The sequence below is a fragment of the Syzygium oleosum genome, unplaced genomic scaffold, assembly GCF_021117445.2.
Source record: "Syzygium oleosum isolate NSW1041296 unplaced genomic scaffold, Sole_v2.1 Sole_v2.18, whole genome shotgun sequence".
NCBI classification, from domain to species: domain Eukaryota; kingdom Viridiplantae; phylum Streptophyta; class Magnoliopsida; order Myrtales; family Myrtaceae; genus Syzygium; species Syzygium oleosum.
The window spans coordinates 5,299,894-5,325,178 of NW_026607502.1; the positions used below are offsets into that span (position 1 = coordinate 5,299,894).

General features: G+C 41.6%; 2 protein-coding genes and 1 pseudogene across 5 annotated transcripts; 2 read left to right on the plus strand and 1 right to left on the minus strand.

Moving 5' to 3' along the window:
* The first annotated feature begins 1,567 nt into the window (after positions 1-1,567).
* Positions 1,568-3,117, plus strand: LOC115687228 (peroxiredoxin-2E-2, chloroplastic-like; annotated as a pseudogene).
* A 3,181-nt stretch (positions 3,118-6,298) lies between these two features.
* Positions 6,299-8,025, plus strand: LOC115687277 (phospholipase A1-Igamma1, chloroplastic). Its single transcript, XM_030612790.2, has one exon. The coding sequence runs from the start codon at positions 6,435-6,437 to the stop codon at positions 7,983-7,985; it is 1,551 nt and encodes a 516-aa protein (XP_030468650.2). The 5' UTR covers positions 6,299-6,434; the 3' UTR covers positions 7,986-8,025.
* Positions 8,026-10,371: 2,346 nt separating this feature from the next.
* On the minus strand, positions 10,372-24,590 carry LOC115687276 (MAG2-interacting protein 2). Of its 4 annotated transcripts, none has more exons than XM_030612786.2 (12): positions 24,395-24,590; positions 24,258-24,300; positions 23,899-24,072; positions 23,027-23,228; positions 22,735-22,955; positions 21,337-22,291; positions 19,193-20,136; positions 16,622-16,698; positions 15,598-15,957; positions 13,728-14,964; positions 13,352-13,617; positions 10,372-13,250 (listed from the first exon to the last, which is right to left on the minus strand). In XM_030612786.2, exons 1-12 carry the CDS (start codon positions 24,476-24,478, stop codon positions 10,641-10,643), a joined length of 7,173 nt encoding a protein of 2,390 aa, XP_030468646.2. In that variant the 5' UTR covers positions 24,479-24,590; the 3' UTR covers positions 10,372-10,640. The 4 variants fall into 4 exon arrangements, with proteins under 4 accessions (XP_030468646.2, XP_056175694.1, XP_056175696.1 ...); XM_056319719.1 differs by having other exon boundaries at positions 22,735-22,967; XM_056319721.1 differs by lacking the exons at positions 23,027-23,228; positions 24,258-24,300; positions 24,395-24,590 and having other exon boundaries at positions 22,735-22,967; positions 23,899-24,014.
* Between the last annotated feature and the right edge of the window lie 695 nt (positions 24,591-25,285).

Consider the following 25,285-nt stretch of genomic DNA (forward strand, 5'->3'; position numbering starts at 1 on the left):
AGATTCCGGTAAACAACCCCGTTTCGATGACTCATCACCACCAAATTAAATTGGGCCGTAAGGACGAACCCTCCTTGGTGAGCTCATCAATTTAACCCATCACCGCCATCCTTTTATTCAGATCGAAGCAAAAGTAGAGGATGATTGAAAATAAGAGTAGTGTTCATCGAAACTCTCGATGACACGCGTTGAAAATTTTCACAGATTAGAATGTGGCCTTCTGCCATGCAAAAATGAAACTAGAACTTGTTGGAGGAAGTCGACGCTTTGGATGGCTGCGTATGATAAAGCTAGAAGCAATGGTCTAAGGCAATGGCAATTGGGGTTAAAGGCGGCGATAGTGAGCCGATGGCAAGAGGAGAGATCGACTAAGAGGTGCAAATGTGGCGTGAACGCCGTCGCCGGTGAGCAGCGAAGCGAATCAATAGGGTTTTTCTCGTTTTCTCTATTTTTCTTCTTAATTTTTCCATATTAGATATCTTATCCCGCTTTATTCCACCCTTTATCCTGATCATATCCGGGCATATCCGAATTTAGTATTCTCCCAAACACCGAATAAGATATAAAACTATTTTATTTGAAGTTATATTCCGATCCACCAAACGCAATCTTAAGGTTTTAATGGGAATTTTCTAACATAGTATGAGAGCACTGACAAGAAGTTTAGATCTTGATTTTCCCTTTCAAACTCATTTACTACTTGTTGTGGATTCAACAAGTGACTTACATATCGTGCTCATCTCTTGACAGGCGACGCGACTTGTGCACGTGTAAGAGATCAGCTTACATGTGGTGGGGAATTTTAAATAGAACGTTAAATACATTGCTGTTGACACATAAGTTTTGGCTATATCATTTATTGTTCATTGCACTAGAAAATTAGGGGATCGTCCCCTGTTGCTACCCTCTTTTACTTGGTGAAGAGAATGGGTTTAGAGGTAATGGCGAGTTGGGACATACACTATTTCCTTTTTCTTTTACTTTGAGGAAGTAGTTCTCAAATTCACCTTGTCACGGAGTCAATTCCTCCAAACTTTTGGAATAACTCTTCTTTCAATAGACTAAGGGCGCGAATGATAACTATTATGTTCTTAGGAATAATTTCTGGTCAGAATTCATATTTCTATTCCCTTTATGAGTTTATGAGCAGAACGTAACATTTGATAACGACACACAATTTCTGCTCCCGAGACAGAAATTCTTTTGTATCCCAAAACTTCATGAGTAGATCCGCCACTCTCTCCCGTGTCTTTTGGCCATCTTCATCTTCAAAACTCAAATATCCCCTGAGGATCACCGAGCAAAAAATAGCTTTCCCAATTACCTATGACACGCTCCATGACAGCCTTAAAGAACTCAATTTTAATGGCTCTATTAGCAATTTCCTACTTATAATATGCCTTCCCGCTCCAATTTTCCTCTAGTTCAATTGGGTTCTGCACTGTCCTTCAACAGGATGAATTTCCCAATACCGATTAGGAAATAGTGTATGTCCATGATCATCATTAGGGGTGTCAATCAAACCCGCGCCGGCCCGGTCTGACCCTAAAATTTGGGGTATTTTGGATCGGGCCTTAATTTTATTCAAATATGGCCCTAAAATTTGGGGTTTCATTAGGGTTGGGATATTTTAGGGTCGGCCCATTGACACTCTGGGCCGACCCATCTCCCTCTCTCAGTCTCTCTTCCCTTCTCTCTCCCCTCTCTGGCGCTACGCCGCCGCTCCTCCCCCCTCGCCGTCCCCTGCCGCCGGTCCCCCGGCAAGCCCCTCCGCCTCTCCACCGCCGCCACCCGCGCCGCCATCTCCGTGGGCGACAGGCTCCCCGACGCCACCCTCTCCTACTTCGACCCCGCCGGCGAGCTCCAGACCACCACCGTCTCCGCCCTCACCGCCGGGAAGAAGTCGATCCTCTTCGCCGTCCCGGGGGCCTTCACCCCGACCTGCTCGCAGAAGCACCTGCCGGGGTTCGTGGAGAAGGCCGGGGAGCTGAAGGCCAAGGGCGTGGGCAACATCGCCTGCATCTCCGTGAACGACGCCTTCGTGATGCGGGCGTGGAAGGAGAACCTGGGCATCGGCGACGACGTCATGCTGCTGTCGGACGGGAACGGGGACTTCACGAGGGCGATCGGGTGCGAGCTCGACCTGAGCGACCAGCCGGTGGGGCTTGGGGTGCGGTCGCGGCGGTACGCGCTGCTCGCGGAGGACGGCGTCGTGAAGGTGCTCAACCTGCATTTTCCCCCGGGGGCCGCTTCTTCTCTGGTTTGTCGTGTCGCTCTGGCGTCAGATCTCGCCCCCGCCCCTGTTCATTTTGGCGAGGGTTCTGTGGGTCCGTGCCTGCCCGTTAGGAACTGGAACTGGAACTGGAGCTGGGGTTTGTCCGTTTCGTTTTGGTTGTCCTTGAAGCGCGTGAATTCGAGCTGTGTGTGGGGGAGATGGTGGGTGTTGAATGGGTCGTTGGGTGGTGCCTGTTGCTGGGATTGCAATTGGGGTCTCCCCGTTTGATGGGTTTTTTTTTCTTTTTTTTTTTAAAGAGGCTTGCCGTTCTGTTTCTGTGTCGGTGCAGATTGAAAGGAAGCGGATCAACATGCCGTGGATGTTCAGGAACTCCGTTCGCATGGTTGCCTTCTTCTTTATCCTATAGTTTCGTTGAGTTGGTAAGTCCTTTTGCTCTCTGAGTCCCCGCAATATGTTTTCGGTTTTGCTTTGTAAATTTGTCCTCGTTCACGAGAAGTTGACGGCGTTGAATGGGAGGGGTGAGAAAGCGTGGGGATTCTTGAGGGGAACTTCGTACTACGATTGATGGTGTTCTGGCTGTGAAATTTTAAGTTGCTGAAGGTGTTCAGTTTATGTATGCTTTTACCTCGCACCAAGAGTGATAAGGTAGTCATTTTAGCGATGACGAGGTTGAAAAAATTAGTAACAACTGTCGAGAGTTTTGAGTTTGGTCTTGTTAAATTCTTTCTCAACTACATGTTGGCGTCGTGGACAAGAGAATGGCTGTATTCTGCTTAGCTTCCTGGTTTTCACTTTGCAGGTAGTTTTTCACAGTTCAGCAACACATTCATCTGGTTTGGCCGTTTGGATTTCGTGGGAGAATTGAGAATGTACATTGCAGTTACCATTAAGAGAAATCGAGCAATGAAGGAAGTTGGCAAAATTAAAATGGTTTTCACTTTGCAGGTAGTTTTTCACAGTTCAGCAACACATTCATCTGGTTTGGCCGTTTGGATTTCGTGGGAGAATTGTCTTCTGCCTTTTGATGTTACTATCTGCACGAAAAAAAAAAAAAAAAAATGAAGCCCGGCCCGACCCGACCCGACCCGGCCCGGCCCGGGCCTTGGGGTGTACGGTGAACAGGGTCTGGCCTTGGGGTGTACGGTGAACAGGGTCTTGGGTGGGTCTAGGCGGGTCAAGCATGACCCTGTAGGTTTCGGATCGGGTTGGGTATCAAGAAAGCCCGATCCGACCCGACCCATTGACATCCCTAATCATCATTGTGCTGGTAACAATATGCCACTGCACAGCTTTGGACCAAATCCTAAGCAGTTCTAATGCATGTTCTACCGATGGACGAAGTCATCCGATCGGGCATGCATCTCCTCTGTCGGTTTCGACCGCGTCTGCAAATCCTGCTTCCGCGAATGAAATACTGATTTCTGTTACGGTTGCATCAAGTCTTAAGACTTAACCATCCTACACCTTCCAGTGAAGATAAAGGCTTTAAAATAGAGAATTCTAATAAAGAACTTATCTCTCGAGTCTACCATCTTCCTCTTTTCTCTAAAGGTGAAATTTGTGCATTTGGTCGTCGAGATTCGGATTGGGATAATATATGATAAATGGGGATTTGAAATCCTCCGGATATCATATGGATTGTAGAAATATCTCATCAAATGTTTGGTGCAACCTAAGATAGGATTTGAAATTTTTTGAAAATCTGCAACTTAAGATAGAATTGAAAATCTTTTAATATCCCATCTTCGATAGCTCCAACGTGATGACTCAAACTCTCTCAACCACTGTCGTCAACAAGCAATCCCATCTTGGGAGCTTGACGACTTTCAACATTCATGACCTCTTCCATTAAGCAAAATTTTGAACTGAAGGCGAGGAGTAGCTTTCTTTGGCGCTCCATCAAACACTTGATGAACACTTAGTTCAGAGTCGACCAAGAGAGATCGTGGAACAATGGAGACCGAGAATCCTTGAGGACGCCGGAGTGATGGACCATCATGGTGGACGGCTGCCGGAGTGGTGAGGTGCCGCTGGTGAGAAATGCCAAGGACGGTGAGTCTCGCTTGAGGTGGGGTTTTCCTATTGCGTGGGAATTGCTAAGTTAATTTTTAAAATTTTATATCTAATCCGGGATTATCCCTCCCCCTAGGCCGGATTTCTTATCCGGCATTTTATCCGGATTTATCCGGTCCGACAAACGTCACAAAACACCTAATAGGATAATTTAATATTATATCCGGACTCAAATCCGGACCACCAAACGTAATCTTAGATTCGGGGCGGTGCCTCGCAGGATACAGATTCCCCGCCCTGCATATCCATCCCTACACGTTAACATGAATTGTCAGCTCTACCTGTGAGAATCATATGAATTAACTTACTGATATGATCCGTGTGGTTCGATCCGGGGCATGCATTAATTTTGTGACATTGTTTTATTACTTAGCTTTTGTTCTTCAAGCTATGCGGTGGGGTTACATCGGCAGCTATGATGATTTTTTTTTTAATATCCATTATCGGCTTGGGCTTTTATACACATGATTAGCCAGCCCCGAAAAGTTGATTGGACTGGGCAATTCTTATCTATCACAAAAGAAAAATTAATAATAATTTTGCCCAATTTATAGAGAGCTGGACCAACGTATATATACGGTTGTCCCCCAACTTTGTCTGTCCTTTCTGTATAGAGAAAAAAAAGACATATAGTAGCAACTACGGTGCTACTATGTCGATGACAATAATAAGAAATAATTTCGCGAGGCGCGCCGTAAATGAAAAAAAGGATTTTCGCAAGTAATATTTCAGTCGCGAGACGCGCTTATAATCGAATCTTATTACTGAAATGCGATATAGTTTTGTATTTTTTTTTAGGGGGGGAGGGGGTTCTATTCTACACATGGGTTGTCAAGATGTGAGTTGGTGTGAAAAATTAAGATATAATTGGTAAACGATGGAGAAAGACTATACTTCCGCAGCCCCATGACTTCTAAGAAATTGAATTTCACATATAAAATGAGGGCTTGGACCAAGTATAACTGGGTCTATGTATGTATATGTTTTGGTACTAGCGAGTGGTCGCGGGAACACTTGGTAGGTAGGCGCGTTGAAAGTCAACGAGGAAACGTTCGAAGTTCTCCCCCACGCTCATTCAAGAGGGTTAGGAAGTCAGGCGCCATCCGAAGTACCGGGAATACCCCTCGTCAGTTGACTTTGACTCTTTAGAGAAAACACTGTGGTTTTTTTCCTTCTTCTTTTCTTTTCTTTAAGACAATGACAGCAGATTTTGTGTTGCATGCAAAACTGTGTGCAGTTCATCATCACTCGTGCACCGGGCCAAGCAAATTTTGCACAAGTGATCAAGCCAAAGAAAGCCGGCAATTTAGTTTGAGCACTAGAAATGATCGCTTATATTGCTTAGTCAACGAGAAATATTAATTACCATTATGGATGATAATATAATGTCTAAATAATTTTGCGGACGAGGAAAATGTTTTTCGTTGATTCATTGTTGTAACGGATACAAGCGATCATTCTGAATAATTCATTTTTCGCAAAACAAACGCATCCTAAATTGTACTTATCTTGCTCACATCATCCTGAATCAGAATGCAGTTTTACAGTTCAAACTCAATAATTAATTAAATTAGCCAGTCTAATTGGACTCATTTGCCTTAAAAAAGTTCGAGCCATTAAGTTATGAGCTAACATGATATTCATTCCCCCATCAGTTATTTGGCATGGGATACCTTACGTTAACGACGTATGCATATCTGGTTCACAAATTAAACACATAATTTGAACTAACGTATTACAAGTCCTTTATTCCTCTGTTTTCTTTTTGATGGGACCGCAATTTATTTTCAAAAGACGGATGGGAAGAAAGAAAGCACAGGTATCTTCACCTTGAAAGGGTCATTTCTGGAAATTTGCCATTTCTTGTTTGAACTAGCTTCGATCTTGGTCACCTTGACCCGGCACAACAAGCTTTCAAAAAATTACTAAAACCCTACAAAGACTCGCGTACGTTCAACTCAAGACTTTGAAACATTTAAAACCCCCAATTTCCAGACAACATAGTCATATATCTCCAATCTCCATCTCTCTCTCTGTCTGTCTGTCTCTCTGAACTCAAAATCTCTCTACTTCCAAGCATTTCTTGAAGAATTTGCTTGGCAATCTCCATCATCACCTTCCAAGCATGGCAACTTCTTCCATGCTTTACAACCCACTTTCCATCACTCAATCCACCAAGAAGAGATCACCATCCATCGCTCGTGCCCAAAAGGAGGTAGTTCTCAATCCACCACACACAAGCTCATCGAGCCAAGCCACTTGTCTCTCCGAATCGCTATCGAATCTCCTCCATCTTCATGTCGATGCGCCCCCGCGGACTGAGGATCTCCGCTTCTCCAAGCGGGTCACCTCGCATGATATCAAGGAGAAATACTCTGCCCCGACAAAGTCTCCTAAGGAGGTGATATCCGATAAGTGGCGCGAAATCCAGGGTTCGTCGGATTGGGAGAACCTCCTCGACCCCCTCCACCCTGGGCTCCGGAGGGAGATAATCAAGTATGGGGAGTTCGCACAGGCAACGTATGATGCGTTCGACTTCGACTCCTTCTCGGAGTACTGCGGCAGTTGTAGGTACAATAAGCATAAGCTCTTTGGCGAGTTGGGCTTGAACCAAAACGGTTACAAAGTCACCGAGTACATTTACGCGATGTCCCACGTGGAGATCCCAAGATGGCTAGAGAGGTCCCGACTGGCGGACAAGTGGAGCAAGGATTCCAATTGGATTGGCTACGTAGCATATAGCGATGATGAGGAGACGCTCCGGATCGGGCGCCGGGATATCTTGGTGGCATGGCGGGGCACAGTGGCTCCATCGGAGTGGTACGAGGACTTCCAAAGGGAGTTAGAGCCAATTGGGCATGGAAATGATCATCATGCTAAGGTAGAGCATGGTTTCCTAAGCATCTACACCTCCAAGAGCGAGTCCACGAGGTACAACAAGTCGAGCGCATCGGAGCAAGTGATGAGCGAGATACGCAAGCTCGTGAATCTCTATAGAGACAGAGGAGAGGAAGTGAGCCTCACCATAACTGGCCATAGCTTAGGAGGTGCATTGGCTCTCCTCAATGCTCATGAAGCATCGTCCACCATCCCAAACCTCCCCGTTAGTGTCATATCCTTTGGTGCACCAAGAGTTGGGAATGGTGCATTTAGAGATGAGCTACGCCAAAAGGGGGTCAAAACCCTAAGAGTAGTAGTGAAGCAAGACATAGTCCCAAAAATGCCAGGCCTTGTTTTCAATGAAACATTGGACAGGTTTGATGAGCACATAACTGGTGCATTGGAGTGGGTGTACACTCATGTTGGGGCTGAATTGAAGCTGGATGTCCAATCATCACCTTACTTGAAGCATGGGTTCAACTTCCTAGGGTTTCACATGGTGGAGACTTATCTCCATCTGGTGGATGGGTTTCTGAGCACAAGATCCAATTTTAGGGTGGATGCCAAGAGGGATGTGGCTTTAGTGAACAAGGCATGTGACATGCTGGTGGATGAGTTGAGAGTGCCTCACTCTTGGAACCAACTGGCCAACAAGGGTCTCGTTTGTAATGAGCATGGAAGATGGGTCAAGCCTAGAAGAGCCCCTGAAGACATACCTTCTCCCATTGGAGGAGGACACAAGCACAACCTTACTGTTGAGGAGGCCCAAGAAGGCCATGAAGGACTTGTACACTAGCACAGTCTATAAATGAAATAGAGAGATTCTTTTGAAGGAAGTTTTGTGTTTGTTCATTGTATTTTAGTATATGGTACTTGTCATATCATCGGATCATCAAGAAATCAGTCTCTTTTAGATGCTAGTTCGGAAATACTAACATCTGACTCTTAGCGCTAAAGGCAGAATCAAGCATCATCAGATCAATAACTAGATTGAAGAGTCAATTTCGAACTAATTAACAATCGTCTTGCCGCGGGCTTGAAAACTAACTGGTTTAGTAATACTGAGGAGTCATGACTCTCGAGGGGGGTCACACTGCCACACCGGAAAGTTAACAGTCATAGGTATGCTAATACTATTATGAGAAATTGGTATACTAAATAAAATGACATTCTTTGGTCTAGCATTAGCAATGAACCACTTATCTAAATGTTCACTTTTAGTCCGTCGCATCACATTAGTTAGTGTACCAATACTAAATATCAGTTTTTTGTGGTGTCTTAAAGTCCCACGTCGGATTGGAAATGCCTTGTTGATTGATTCGAAAGTAAATACGGATCCCAAATGGTCACTACTTTATGTGGTTGCAAAGTACTCCTTTTGAGGCTTGGCTTACATGAAATGGGCCAAGTTGTTAGAGATGGTACAAGGGTAGGATGCTCTCTAAGAAATTTATGTCTATGGATGGACTAGGCCTATACCTGCTTCATTGAGAGCGGCAAGTGACTAGTAGGGCGAGAGACCTTAGATAAGGTGTGATTCTTGGCAGCCTTCTAAAAGGAGGGGCAAATTTGTATGGGACGACTAGGGAGAGTATCGCTTGACGATATAAGCCAGCACTGATGAGGGAGCATATAACATCAAATGGGTAAGGCCTTGTTAAGTGATTTATAAATAAACACTCCAAGAATGATCGGCACCTTGTGTTATTAATGGAGTACTCATTTTGGGGGCCGGACCTTCGAGGAGCAGGTCGAGTCGTAATTGTTTCGTTATACTACAACCACAAGGACAATTGCTTGTCCACATATGAAATGCATTTGATTAAAGTGAAATTGGAAGGAAGAACCACTTTTGCTGCTGAGCCTTGCATTTTTCTAGGATTCTTTATCCCATGCTTGACTGGAAAATCTTTCCAAGTTGAAGCTTTTTGATCTGCCTTTGCTTTCTCGATCTCTTTATGCTTGCTTGGCTTTGAACTCATTGTGATCGCAGCAACGTCCTCTTCGATCTTAACATGCTTGCCCAGCTATAATTCTGGATGACGAGTGCCTAGCTGGCCAATCAATGTAAACCGTAGCTTTTTGGACCAAATTTTACTAAGTGCTACGTTCGATCGATTATAAAGCCAGGTGGCACATAATTAATTGAGTCGTACTGGACCACATTTACAAATTCATGACGTTCCATTCGATTTAAGGAAAAGAAGTGGCATAGTATCTGTTGAGATTGTTTTATAGCACATAAGTTCGATAATTAACAAATTTTAAAGATAACTTGCATGTTACTAGAATTTAAATTTTCATGAATAATCATAAAACATTACATTATTAACCATAAGAAGTTTGGATAAGTGAACCTGAAATTCTAAATCTTATCGCGAAAGAGCAATCAAAACTTTAAACTCCAAAAAATTACAATCAAGTCCAAAAGTTACAGTAAATTGAAGCTAGTTGTCCCCTACTTGCTATCCTTGTGAAAAAAAAAGTCGTCTAAATCTGGATCCACTGGATTATTGATCATTTGAGTCCCTTATATAGTCCTTCATAAGATCCATAAGATCAATGATTGTGATGAACTCGATCAACTGACCCAAATCTAGACAAGTATTTTATTCTCATAGGCACTATAAGTACTACTTTTTGGCTGAAGTTTCTAGTATTATCTTGAATTTTGTTCGTCCGTTCCAAATATAGTGTTATAGTGTTTGATTTCTTTATCGACGATGAGAAGGACATAGTGAATCGCAATACCTCATTAATATGAGAATTTGTGGTATTCACCGAGACCTAAATTTATGTCACGAACCTTCTATATGTGTTAGCTTGTGACCGGTCTAGATTGACTTGTCTCGCCATGGGATCAAACTCTCGTGGTAAAATGTGAAAATCGTAGCTTTGACAATCATCCCCCATACAAAGGAAAGGATTGATGCAGTTAGATCAGTGGACACCAAGAGGAGACTTCCAGCTTTGATAAGGTTTGATGCTTAACTAGGGCTATTCTGAGTAATTTTGCCCCTACAAGGTAGAAAGCAAAACAATCTCGCAGCAGTGGCATTTGCATTGCTAATCTTGTTAGATATCAAGAGCTGTATCCAGAAAATAGCTTATTGAAGCTCTCGCGGAGAACTGAAAGGATCCAAATTCAAGTACCCTTGAGCGAGTGAGTTTGGAGACTACGATGACGTTCAACACGCGTTCATTTAGACAATGGCTAGGCCAAGATGAGAATCGTGCAGGTGTGCTCATACTTCATGTCAGACAGTATCTTACCATTTTCAGTATGTATAACCCCATGCATCTGTTTTCTATGAAACCCCTTGTAACAGAGAAAACCAAGGGGTCGAGAATAGGTACAAAAATTTGGGTCGAGGAGAGGCATATAGAAAGAACTTCACTCTCAAACTCTACAACAACCCTAAACATGAAAGGCCATCTAGATGGTCTCCTATCATCTTGCAGACAGCAAAGATAATGCAGAAGGGATCAGATCAACCAACCTACCCAACAAACTCGAAACAGCATGTTTCAGTACTAGACAGGGGATCGTTGTCTCAAGATCAAGGTCTTCGTGATGCAGTTTGTTCAGCTGACCTTCAAGATATCTCTGAAGACCAGCCTCTGCGATATTGATGAGACTAAGAGATGCATTAGTGTGCATGTATTTGGTGACAACAAATCCGGCAAGCATCTTCTCATCTGCCTTTACAAGTTCACATATGAAGGCGGGGAGGAGGATTCTTTCGAAAACAATTAAGGATGGCCTCTCATCTTCACTTGAGCTTGTTTCTTTATGTGCAAGCCTCAATAAACATGCTTCTTGACACTGACGCGAGAAGTGTCCGACCAAATAGCATATATAAGTGAAAGAACTGTCATACAAGGATCCGGAAATTATCTTAGAGATGAACCCTGAATAGAGCACAAGAATCAGGACGTCAAGATCCTTGCCTATTTCGTCTGTCATGCCTTCTTGTTTCAGTTTTTCTTCAACTGCATCCAGACAATTCAAGTGCAAATCTCCATAAGGAAGCAACATCATCATCTTGAAAGCCCATAGAAAGTCCCTTCCGAGCATCATCTTGCACAAGCTCCGAGCATTATCTTCGTCGAGTAATATGCCATTTGGTTTTGACAGAGATAGATCCAAGAATCGTAGAACATCCCCAAAAAGGGACAGAGCTACATGTCTTTGGATTAGCTCAGACCAGCAAACGTGCAAGGGATGGAGAGACGAAGAACTTCCTTTGCTTTCTGTGTTGAGTGGCTCTACTTCCTGAAAGCTTTCCCAGCCTTCATTCCAATCGTCATTGTCCCAGTCATTTCCTGCATCAGTCACTTCTGCAGAATTCTTGTCATCTTTTCCAACCACAAAAAGCCCTTCCCACTCTCCCAAAACAGTGACTAGAGCTTTAAGATAGGAGTCCGTATCAGCAGCTCCGCATAATTTTGAGAAGCAAGAAACCACCGTGCCAATGTCCAAGAGGTCGTCCGGAGTTATCTCTAAGCTGGGGCAGATGGGTGCCATTATCTGTGATGATCTAAGGGCAACCAAAGTGCTTGTAAACCTATTAGAAGTATCAGAATAATCAGAAACCCCTTGACTTGGGCTAGTTACTCTCCTTTCACCTGTATCATGCAACTCATCCCATCCTTCCCATGGTAGAACATTTAATTGTTGCTCCGTAAAGGCGCTCTTAATAGGTCTACCGACGATTGACTGCATAAGTTCAAGAGCATAAACTCGACCATGGCCAGGTAACCGCAAATCATTTGAGTAATTGGCCATTCTTTCCCAAACCACACGTCTGACCCCTTTCTGGTTCTCCATATCGCCTTCCAGCTTACTCAAAGACGATAACAAACTGCACAAATTCTGATAGTCAGGGACTTCACTACCTAGGCCCCGTAGAATTGGTTCCAATATAGTTAGATATAAAGCAGGAAGACCTTGCATTTCTTTGTCATCTTCCAAACTGGATGAACACTGCGATGCTGCTTCAGAGAATACTTCTGAAACCACTCCAAACCCACAACCTGAAAAAATCATAGCTCGGCAAAAAATTGATGATTCGGCGGCAACACCCCCCATAAGCTCAGAGTTGATGCAACCAACGATAGTACCCCATCCCTGACTTGGGGAAACACTATCCTCAATCACTAGCCTCGTAAAACTTTTAAGACACTTCATGAAACATGTTGGATTGAACCTAAGAATCTCTCGTGATCTCTCATGGCATGAAACTTCCTGTATATCTTCGGTCAATCTGATAAAGAAGTTCATGAGGAGGATTAGACATTCTTGCCAAGCTGAGCTATCCAGTAAACTTCCAGGAATTGCAGTATTAGGTACACTGACGATAAAGAACCGCTTCATTATTTCATAAATATCCGAATCTGTCAAGAGCTTTATATACTTTCTGCACATCTCATATTTGTGCTCAACCTGACCAATAAACCCCTGATATGTTTCAGGCCTTTCGACAGTGAAATTAGTTCTCTCATTACCCACCAATGGCATCAACAAACTGAGGATGTACTGTTTGTAAACGTCCTGCCATGATATAAGTCCCTCAGGTGGGATGCCAGCATACAAACTGACAAGAGCTTTTACCATGTTAGCTAAGGCTTCCACACAATGTTCATCAATATTCCGATAGACTTCATCTCGGAAACACTCTAAATTCAACCCGTCTAATCCGACAATGTTTTTGAAGTTCAGATCTTTCACAAAAGAAATATTTCTGCATTCTTGCTCAATTACCTTGTAGAACCTTGCCAACCCAGAGGAAGTTATGATTGTTTGATCTGGGTCCATCAGTGGCAATGACTCTTTCTTTTCATCCAACTGCATGCAGCAGTCCGAGACTAGACTATATAGGAAAGCAAGCCGGTGTTTTTTGTGCCCGTCAATAGCAGGATAGACCATCATTGAAATAGTTTCAACAGTTCTCTGACCATAGCCAACAATTTCTCCCCTAACTTCAGCTATCTCAGCTGTGATATCATCATTGGTCCATATGTCAGAAACAAGGACAGAACTCAGGAACCTTAAAAGCACCTGCGGGGGGGAAAAAGAATAGAAAATTGAGAAACAAATATCAGTTACTGACAAAAACATGCATTTAAACATCTCTAATAATATGAATAAGCTCTGACTACCTCAGACCGATTCAAGCTATATGTGTTTGCCAATTTCAACAAGTCCTTCAAGATGTGCTTCCTCTCCATTTTCACACTTTCAATCAAGGAAAAAACAACACTTTCAATGTAGTCAGTATCACCAGACAAAAACCGTGCAGTGTCGACACCAGGAATAATTTGTTCCAGCACTCTAGAATGATCGGCCACATGCTTTCTTTCTTCCAATTTCAGTTTCCATTCCCTCCAGAATGTTGACTGTACATTTCCAAATTTTTCCATTTCATCTGCAAAGAAATCGACAATTATATCGGTGTGAAAAAAAAGGAATGCCAACACAGAGTATTATGCGCATATTTTCTGTATACTGATCTTATGAAGATAGAAAATTAATTACCTGAGCTAACTGGCATGTGCTTCTCCTTGAAAAACCTCAGTAGCAGCTCCCTCCTCCGGTTGAAATCCTCACACTCCACTCCAGAGTTGTGCAATAAACCATATTTCATCCCCACATTCATAATGCTACATATTTCTTGGTAATTCCGCCTTCTTCTCAGCTCTTCCTCAATTACTTCTACACCATTAAAGGCATCCACAAGGTTCAACAGGACCGAACATCCCAAGATGTCTTCCCACTCAGTGGCCTGTGATTCTATGACTGACTTTGCCAGAGACACGATCAGATAATCTCTGGGAGCAAAACCCATTTTTGCTAGCCATGACAGTATGGTGACCACAGCATATGCTCTAACATTTACATAATTTTCTCCAAAAATTAAGCCAGAATTCAATTTTTTACTGGATCCCACTGTCCTACTTAATTGAATCAACCAGGGAAGTTCTGAAGCAGCAAAAGATGATATCCTCTCGTTCTCCAGAATTAGAGAGTCCCACATACTCCCAGTCTCAAGTGGCAAGTCTCTAGCAATGCTAAGAATTATATCTTCGGTAGTACTAAGATGACCCACTCGATTATCTGTTGTACTTCCATTAATAGGTACTACGCCAGCAGTCAAACTAGAAGCTTCTTCAGTCTGCTCTACTGGATCTGAGTTCACCAGGGCACTTTTAACTGAAAAATTAGGACCAGTCCCTGTCAACGTCATCAAGGTTTCACACTGGCCTTGCATATCTAGGTCTTTCCATGCATGGAGCAGCTCGCTAATGGACTCCTCATCGCAGTTGCTTAGAGCAAAACCTAACAGCAACTTTCGGGAATTAACATCCATGTTTTCAAGGCCAGGACCTCTAGCTATAGCAGCACATAGGTCCCATACGAAACCATGTCCTTTCTTAACCAAAACAAGGCATAGATCAAATGCCAATTGCAGATCACCAGCAACTGCAGCTTCTCTAGCAACAGCTTCCTCAACAGCTGATATATCATCCTTCGACCTTAATCCAAGAAGCTTGGAAACCTCAATTATTTCATCTACATCTAAATAAGCTCCAGGCTGACTTGTTATCACCATTTTAATAATCTCCATTGGATCTTTTATTTGCCTGAATTGCACAGGTAGAAGAGTCACACCAAACCTTGGAAGCTTGGTTGTAAGTGCTACGATTATATCATTCTCTGCTTTAACTGCGCTGCTGCCAGGAAACAGATTCAAACATTCCTTGGCCTTCCAGATCTAAAAAAAGTTTCACAAAATAATAATTTAGATGGGATAGAATATAGACATGTAGCAAAAATTGCTTTAGAACATCTACATGGCATGAGCTCTCCATTTCACTCTAAAATACTGGGTCCAAAATTAAAAATGTAATTGACAGGCACTCCTCACTGAGCTATAAGATGTCCTAAAAACTTGCAAACAAGAGGCTCATTTGCATATGTTCGCCCAAGGAACATAAAAAAAAAATAGAGACATGGACGTATATCCATGACATTGTCTTGTTGCGAGATTCATCACATCTAGATGAAAAGTGGAAACATAATCATATAGCATAAATGAAATGGCAAATTTTTCTGGAGGTTAGACAATCACAAGTGCATACGATACACACCAAATTCTTGCGTTGCCTATGACGTATGCCAATCTCCCGAATTTTTTTTTTTTTTTTTTTGGTCCTGAATTCATTCGAAGGTACAGCGTTTGTTGCTAACCAAGGAAAAAACCAGTAGGCTGTAATTAATGGGGCAGGCCCTTTGAAAAGTTGCCTTCATTTTCCCAATATTACCGGTAAATGAAAAACTAGAACAGACAAGTCACAACCAAAATAGCCTCACTGACTTTTCATAATAAATCGAACTACTTGCTTACTTCTGTGGAAGCAAGAGTGGATGCAGAGAAAAAATACTCTCTGGCTGCTTGAATAACGAGGTTCTCGGCCTTTTCTGGCGCCAAAGCAACTGTGCTTGTACCCTTCAAGTAATTTCTAGCAAGAGAGAACTTGCCAGCCTTCAGCAGTCCTTTGCAAAATTCAATCAACATATACTCGGCATCAAGAAAAGTAAATGCCTTCTCTCGCAATGATTGCATATCACGCCACATACTTGCCCAATCATTATCTGATTGGCCAGCTTGGCGGCGAACAAATTTGGACAGTATGAGGCGGAATATCTGCTTCACAACTTTTTCATCTGAATGTGCCTCCAGAAAAAAGCTTATCGGCTTTGGAACCTGATAAACATAACAATAACATCAACATATGCTAATGAGGCTTCAAATGTTATGCACTATCAGCATTATCCATCATCATGACAAAATTAATGCTTAAAAAGAAAGAGGACACTTGTTTAGACTTGCATATAAAATAGAGAAAATGAACAATTTTGGTCATATAGGCCTAAAAGTTTTCGAATGACGCATTTACATTACTAAGATTTCCTCTTTGATGAGAAAATCACAATGCTAACCAATATAATTTCGGCTATATTTTCCTCTAACCATGCCTCTCATTGATGGGTTACAAGTTATGAATATCATCCATATGCAAACTCAGTTGAATGTAAATATGAGCGATGTCCATATTTGTAACCACCAATCATAAGACTAATTGGTAGAAATTTTCTCCAATTAGGGATGAAGACACACATGGCCCCAAAATTAGTCTATACAGGCAGTTAAAATTGAGATGTTCATCAACAATTTAATAATGAGCTCAAGGAGGAAAGATGCATATGCTGCATGGAGTAAACCCAAACGTCTAAACACAATTAGAAGTTACCACCCATGCAAGTTACCTACCAAAGAACTTTCCAGATAATATCAGCACAATTGAATGATTAATAAAAACCAAAGAGCCCTAAGGCTAATGCATTGGTAAAGACTGAGGTAGACAGACCTGGTAAAATGCCAATATTCTCCCTGCTTCTATGTGGGCTTCTGCCAGCTTGAGTCTTCCCTCAAGATCAGCATTACCTATTTCATTATCCTAAAATCAGTTTTTTATAGACGTTAAAAGGCCTGCTATGACCTTATTACCCTACATTAATAAAAGCAAGCAAATTCGGCTACTCAATGCACATTCATCAGTACAATATACCAACAACCTAGTCCAATGTCAAGACCATAGTTACAAGAATGAGCCACTTTACCACCAATTTAATCCGCATTCAAATGAATAGTAGTCATCAACCCTAAAGCTATACAATATTTTGACAAATACTTTCTTTACTTCACAGTGGGTCCTCGGGGTGGAAGGCTTTGCTCTGCGTCAATCACATGTCCCAACAACAGGCAAAGACCAAGATTGTACCATCAGCTAGAAAGTTATAGTACCTTTGCAAGCAATTTGGCTACTCAAAATGCACATTCATCAGTAAAATATACCAACAGCCTGGTCCAATGTCAAGAATATAGCTATAAGAATGAGCCACCTTACCACCATATTAATCTGCACTGAATTCTAGTCATCAACCCTAAAGCTATACAATATGAAAGTCAACGGAATAAAATTTGACAAATACTTTCTTTACTTCAGGATGGGTCCTTGGGGCGGAGGCCTTGCTCACCTCATCAATCGCATGTCCCAACAATAGGCAAAGATCAAGATTTTACCATCAGCTAGAAGGTTCTAGTGCCTTTGCAAGCAAATTTGGCTACTCAAAATGCACATTCATCAGTACTATATACCAACAGCCTGGTCCAATGTCAAGAATATAGCTATAAGAATGAGCTGCTTTACCACCATATTTATGCGCATTCCCTGAGTAATAATCATCAACCCTAAAGCTATACAATATGAAAGTCGACTATCTGAGTAAACTTTGACACATACTTTCTTTACTTCACGGTGGGTCCGTGGGGCAGAGGCCTCCGCTCACCTCATCAATTGCACGTCCCAACAGTAGGCAAAGACCAAGATCTTACCATCCGCTAGAAGTACCTTCGTTAGCCCTGGCCTACGGTCCATATTAATACATGTCTTCTAGGCTATTCTAGTTGACAGCAAAAGTCCTGCTGTAAGGCCTAAATGAGCCATTTTTGTTCATAAAACACGTGGTTCCTACGGGCTCCGTTAACCTTAAGTTCTAGTGCTGATGCATTCAAGCTTCAAGATCTGGCTTTCACTTTACGCGCAAAGCAACTAGCTAGATCAAATGAGATATTCCAATCTTTGATTGTAGAACTTGCAGATCCCATCAACCAAGCACAGGAAGATGGTAAGGATGAGAGAGAAAGAGAGAGAGAATTATGGGATATCTGCAAGCTAAATGCCCGAAAATCCTTGTACCAAAGGACCCATGGTATTTTACAAATACATAGTCATTAGTATAAGTATTCATCAAATTCACGTACAGAGGGATATTTTTGTTATCTACCACTACCATGAATAAAACTTCTATCCAATCTTATTCTATGTTTCATATGATTTTTGTCAAAACAAAGGAAAAGCAGAATAATGCATGGAATAATAGGAAGGTTTGCAATACTTCCACAAACAAAAGTAAATTTTATAAACAACTAGATCAATCCTATTGGTCAATATATTTTGTTGGTCCATCACAACGAACGATTAAACCCTCTGGAGAAGCTTGGTTTGCTCTGTACATCTTGTCTTACATATCCAACTAAGCAAAATAACATTTAAGATATACATAATATGTACAATCTCTCTCATTGGCTTGAGTGGAAAAAAAAGGCTGATTAATAAATTATACGGAACTCAATAACACACAAATATGAAGAACATATACTCCTAACTTTTCTAAACGAGTCCCAGGGTAAGTTTGCCTCTGCAGTTAAATCAAAGCTTGCCACTAACTTCTAAGCTTAAGTATCTAGCTCATAAAAGTCCACAATATAATCCCACTAGCCTACTGCAAACCGCAACAAAACCAGTTTAGTAATTATAATAACATCTGCTTATTCTGTGTTTCCACTAACCAATAAAAAAATCCAGAAAACATCATCCCATAAACAGAAAATTGTAAGTACAACAGGTGATGTTACATGCATTACACTGTTTGGTGAATTAATTTACTAACAGAACAAAGTCGATATTCTAAAACCGAATTGGCTACATTTAGCTTTACATAATTTGGCTCATGTTGTTGCAACATCATTATTCAGTCTAAATCTACTGTATCCCTCTAAGTTTTTGATACCGTACTCCATGGGAGTCCGAGTCTACAGAAGCCCCATTACAACAGATTGTACTGCATCTCAAGTGGTTTCCACAGCTGCTAGTCACAACCTTGTTTTTCCCCCTCAAAAAGGTAACGAGCTCAAAGAACCAGAAAGGAGATTATATGCGCCCTTTTTTTTTCCATTAGCTCATTTACCACTTAGTAACATTCATTTATTGGCATGTTACAAATACCCTTTATGGAAAGACAAAACTCACCTAGCCATTAGAATGATCAGCCTTTTGTTTCTCACAAATCATCTATATGAAAAGACAAAAACTCACCTTGCACCTGTGGAAGCTTTGACAATATGGTAACCATGTTACTCCACTGATCAGTACTAGAGCATCGATATATGCATTGCAGAGTGCTATCCACAGCTTCAACCTCATCCTTGAAAAAGCCATTATGTCCAAAATCTCTGCATCCTTCATCAATGACCACCAAACAAAGATCTAACTTATTTTCTGAAGCTATCTCCCTTAGCCATCTAACCAAAAATGACTCAACCTTATCTTCAGAAAACAAAGCTGCTCCATGTAACCTATTTTGCATAAAGGACATCGCTTTGTTGTGTAACCTCTCAATCACAGTTTCCACCTTGACTCCTCTGAGCATCATTTTGAACTTCTCATAATCTGACAAGTCCTCCCATGCAACAAGACTCAGACTAATATTCAAGTCACCATCAACACCATCTGTGTACATGAGCTGGTTTAAGTATGAAATATTCTCATAGAAGTGCTGCAATGCATTGATGCCTGTGCTCCGACCAACATCAACTAAGCAGAGGCAGTTGTCAAGCTGCCCGCTGAAACTATCAATATCTACAGCCCTCTTCTTATACCAGCTTAAGATTTCATCAGTTGGCAGCCAACAACATGCTAGGCATCGCTTGACAATTGGTTCAGTTTTAAACTTGATAGCAGTCTCATCATCCATCGGCAATTTCTGAATGAAGTTTACCATCTTCTCACATTCAACCCAATCTTCTTCCCTCAAAACAATATTAGCAGGAGGCCGACTCCCTGGAAGAAGCTGCCTATATGTCTGCACCGGAACTGTTTCAGGAATTGCAGCTAGAATTTCCAACATGAAAGGAATTAAAGAATAAGGATGACGCTTGAACAGTAGGTTGAGGGCACCAATTTTCCCGCTTTCAGCTAGTTTTACAGCTGCGTCATTCAGAGGCATGTCGCGGAATTTAAAATACTCCTGCATAGAAAACCTGTGGAAGACTATGTCATTGGAAGTCAGTAGAAACCATCACAAAAATGGTCTACATAATATTGTGTTATAAAGATGATAACTACATGATAGCGGCCACCAGATATGGGCATCAATACAAAATTCTGGTCACAAAAATAAAGTTTTAGTGAATGAGGAACTTCTCAGTTAGTATCACAACCATACCAAAGAAGGAGAGCATCCCACATGTTGGACAATTCTCACTTAATCAACAAAATGAATCCTATCATGCCATTGGTTATTTGATGTAGTTAAATAATCAAAAGTTCAAAGGACAAAGGAAAGTATGAAATAAACTACAAAAGATAGAAGCCAGGCCCACATGCATGTGACTGTGTGGTTTGTAAAGAGCAACTAGGTACAAAATCTCAATTAAAGCTGACACATCTAAGGTCTAAAGAATCTTTTCTTATTCTGGCAATCAATATAACTGGAATAGATATAACAGCCCACGAAGCAGTGCTATATGACCCGAACCATTTGCATAGACAATCAAGCCAAAGAAATCCAGGATCTTCCGGCATAAACACACAATAACTAGATACTGCCTTCACAGGGGGGTAAAAAGATAAGCAGAAATTCCTGGCTAGGCCTCCATCATCTATCTACAATAACCACACTAGATTTACTGTTTCCAAATAGATCACTCTGTAAAAAGTAGGCACTGATAAATGCCAAATACATGAGCCCCTGAAGTGTGAGGATCACGTGTCTCCAGGTTCACATTTTCTCTGGTGGGAGAAAATTGAAATTTTGAACCATTAGAAACTGAAAAAGTTGATGTTATCCTCCATAACATGAGATGCAACATCAAACATACTCATTCAAATTTCCAGCTCTTATATAGAGGAAATTCCAGCTAAAGAATACTTAGACAAAAGGACTACACACTTATTTCCCAAAATGGCAAAGATCTAAGATGACCATTCTAGTGACAGAAAAATATACATCCATAAGATAGGGCTCCACTTTTGACAGTAACAATACTCTTGACCATGCAATGCATACTGGCGTCATAACATTTGAAAGCTCAAGTCACTCTAACAATCACATTTCGCATGAATTGTTAATATTGAAGCATAAAATATACAGAATACTTCAAGAAAAAAAAAGGAGGTTATAGATCACATAATCCTACTTCTTACAAGAAGCAACTTTAGGCTTTTAAAGAACATGTTACCTGCCCATGTTAATCCCCATATATGTCTCCAACCTGTCCATGTATTGCAATAACTGAAGTCTAGCCATACGGCGATCCCAGATGGCACGATTTCCATCCTCTGACTTTGAAAAAACATACTGGTTGGTAAGGCGCAGACCATGCTCAAGCAAGGACTTCGCAGCATCTTCTGTTGAACCAACTTTCTCAACACATTGAGCGAGTACAAAGTCCTGATCTGCGATCATAATCAAGAAATCTTTTATTGCATGCTTTCCTTGGTCAGAGTGCAACCACCGTGACTTCATAACGTCGTCCCTATCCAACCCATGACGATGTGCAAACTCCATGGCAGCCTCATACTTCTTATTGAAAATTAAGATTCTATACATCTCCTGGATAGATTTCTCTGAAAATGATATCAGGCTCCATTGGAGCCTAGATAGATCAAACTGATCAAAGTTATATTCAGTAATCTGCTCTACGATGTGCGAGCCATATTTCTTAATAGCTGAATTTTCAGATGGTGTCGTCTCTATAAGAAATAAATGTCCTTCGACCTCCTGCACTCTTTGTAAGACTGGGATACTATATGCAGGATCACTATCCATTACTTTTAAACCATTAGTCACATCGATCATAGTGGTTGCTCCACCCCTTTTTGAAAGAGTAAGAACGCGATCGGACCACCAAGTAAAATCCAGTATACCGCTGAGAAGTTCCTGTACTTCACTTCTACCGGCTAGAGAGCTATTCACCAAAGAAAGCCCTCGAGTATCCAGCCTAAAAATGTGCATCTCTCCTGTCACATCCAAAGCAGCAGCTAATGTACCTCGCGGTGAAATCAACACCTTTGGATATGATTGGTGACATTGGTAACCTTTAGGCAATGAATAGACACCCTTAAACTCAGTAGAGTATAGATGTTCCAGATCCAACATGGCATTTCTACGCCAGAAAGAGAGCAAATAGCATCCTGCAATTTTAGTGTTTCCAAGTTACTAAAGAGACTTAGCATAATAAAATCAGATTGCTCTCTAAAGCAAGCTGTCTGGGAGTGACTGGTAATCTGCTTCGTGATTCAGAGTTCCACAACTTCATTAAGCAAGGAGAAAGCTATATTTTGGACCCAAACCTCATTTTAGAGATTTGTAAGTGTTGATCTATACCTCTATTGAGACCCATCAACCATTCTAGTGAAAAAGTCAACAACAAGAGTTGGGTTTGCAGGGTTTAAGACTCCCATCATGTCTTTCCTTCTTGGATACAGATGTGTAGGAAAAGTTACAGCCTTTTCTTTTGGATTTAAGGTGTGAATAATATGTGCAAAAACATATCCAAGTATGACTAGAAGATATTGAACAATAACAAGTGTCGTAGAATTTGACCAAAAACAAATAATGGTCGTAGAAATTATACCAGAGCTACCCTTGGACAGAGACAAGCCCCCAACATCTCTACCCACCACGGCAAGCAAAAAAAGTTTAGGATGGTAGTCGAGACAGATGATATCTTGCAATTGCCCCTTTAGTGTCGAACTATTATTCGAGTATTGTGTGGAAGAAACGGAGGCAGTTGAATCTTGACAAATCTCAATATGCTGAAAGGAACCATCACATGTAACAACCGTAAAGCCGCACCTGGATAAATATCTGTTAAACCTGAGATGTCAAACTTCAGCAGAGCTGTTGAACAACAAGGAAGTACTTACAAGGAAGATTTCCGCATATCGTGATCGTCAGGCGCAATCAAGCTAATTATTGGTAGAGGCACTCTCAGGTTTCTTCTCATAATTCTCCCTATCTCATTACCGTTTGATTTGATAAAGTACAGTGTCTCAGAGTCATCAGCAACTCCAAGAACATCATGATAATCTGACCAGGCTCCAGCAGTAAAGGTACAGAAGCTTCTATCTGATGCATGGAGTAGAAGTTAGGGAAAAAGGTGTTTCATTCATTACATTGCTAAAGTGCTGGTCAAGCTTCAAACCAACTCAGAAATCATGTTAAATTGGCTATAGCAAAAACGTTAGTAGGAAGACAAAGACTGTTTAATATTTATGTTGCTGAAGTTGCTGATCAGGGGCTTGAGCAACAAAACCATATTGAAATAGCCACGGAAAAAATATATTAGGAACTCAAAGACTGGCCCTATCAAATAAAATCTAATCAAACCCAGCAAAGAAAAATCATATACTGCCAACAGTAAACCAGCTTCATCAAGATATAAACAAATCTTAGGGGATGTCCGCTTCATAATGCTGAGTTCATAATATGTGGTTTGTTCCCTCTTCTCGATTTGACAGCATTTGGCTGATGGGACACGGCAAGTGCAGCAGTAACAAACATTGGTCCAAAAAATGTGCTCTGTCCAAACTACATTCTATAAATCCGATCTCATTGTCGTCAATTCACACGACAGAGTAACCCCACCTCCAAATCAGGACCCCTTTGACACAAGAGAAATCATGTCTCCTAAACATCATAATCCCTCAACAAATGCTTTGTCAACGGGGGAGAAAAACTAAACAGCTGCTTTACTCTACCAACATAGCCGAAACTTATATTCCAAGAGGCATCTTACTGATAAAGATTCCACAAGGTTCCCGGTAATCATCCTTCCTGCGCAGAATGGTTATGCGATTTCCGACAGCCACTGCGACGTGCTCGCCACTCGGCGAGACGAACATCGAAATCAGCCTCTTCGGTTTCCTCGGCTCCCTGTACTCGTCCCATTTCTGTTTAAGTCGACTCACCCCTTCACAGACACATAAAACCAGGAACAGTCATTGACCCTCGTAAAATCCCAACAGAGCCAACCTCTTATAACCCAAAAAGCATAGCAATGCATCGAAAATTCTCGATGCACGACCAGCACTCACTCCCACAACAGGTAAAGAACACGATCGAATCGGGCGTTCGGATGAGAAAACGGAGACGTACCCGAAATTAAGGAGAGGAAGCTGCCACCGGGGGCCTCGTTCACCTGGAATTCAGAAGCGAAGCAAGAAGAAGATCAGCAACCAAAAGAGGCGGTGAATTCGTGAAATATGGGGATGAAAGAAGCATCGGATGGGGACCTGCTGAGGAGGGTAGTTGGATACGCAAGGCCCCGATGCGTGACGGCGGATCTCGTAGAGCACCGGTGCTTCGTCCTCGGCCATGGTGGAACGTCTCCCTCGTTACCTCAGGCTGCAGAACGAGGAAGAAGACGATGATGCATCCAAGCGAAAGCGAGGAGCAACTGCGATCTGATTCCCGAGTCACGGCTTCCTCTTTGGTGAGTTCGAACTGAGCCCGACCGGTCTTCGGACCTTTTCTTTTCTTTTCTTTTCTTTTCTTCTTGTATTAATATGAATGAATTTCTTTTTCTCTTTTCTTGGGCCATCCAAGGTTCGTTCTTATTGGGAAAATGACATGGATTATCTCTGAATTTCGACTTCATATGTAATATAATTTTTAAAATTTTAAATTATTTAATATGGTCCATAAACTTTAACTCAATGTGTAATATCGTCCTTGAACTTTTAATTTATTTAATTTGTTTAATTTGAATTTTGAAGAAGACGATGATGCATCCAAGGAAAGCGAGGAGCAACGTGCGATCTGATTCCGAGTTACGAGACCTTCCTCTTTGGTGAGTTTGAACTGAGCCGGACCGGTCTTCAGACATTTTCTTTTCTTTTCTTTTCTTTTTGGGTTAATATCATGAAAAACCCTAAACTGGTACACCTGTGACAAATTTACCCCAAATTAATTTTTTGACTGCAAAAAATCCCAAACTGGTATATCTGTGACAAATTTACCTTACGTTAGTTTCCGTTAAATTTTACTATCAAACTGCTTTGTTAAATGACACACAACAGTTGACAGATGTACTATTTTTGAGTTTTACCCTCCGTTTGTCACATGTGTACCAATTTGTGATTTTTTGTGGTATTAATTAAATATAACGGAAACTAACGGATGGT

Bases quoted from the DNA above. Each gene is read 5' to 3' on its own strand.
- LOC115687277 (XM_030612790.2), top strand. From the start codon at position 6,435: ATGGCAACTTCTTCCATGCTTTACAACCCACTTTCCATCACTCAATCC.
- LOC115687276 (XM_056319719.1), bottom strand. From the start codon at position 24,478: ATGGCCGAGGACGAAGCACCGGTGCTCTACGAGATCCGCCGTCACGCA. The intron at 23,229-23,898 runs GTAAGATGCCTC...TCCATGCATCAG, and splicing joins ACCTTGTGGAATCTTTATCA to ATAGAAGCTTCTGTACCTTT. The intron at 22,292-22,734 runs GTATAATTTCTA...CTAAAATTGCAG, and splicing joins TCTGTCCAAGGGTAGCTCTG to GATGCTATTTGCTCTCTTTC.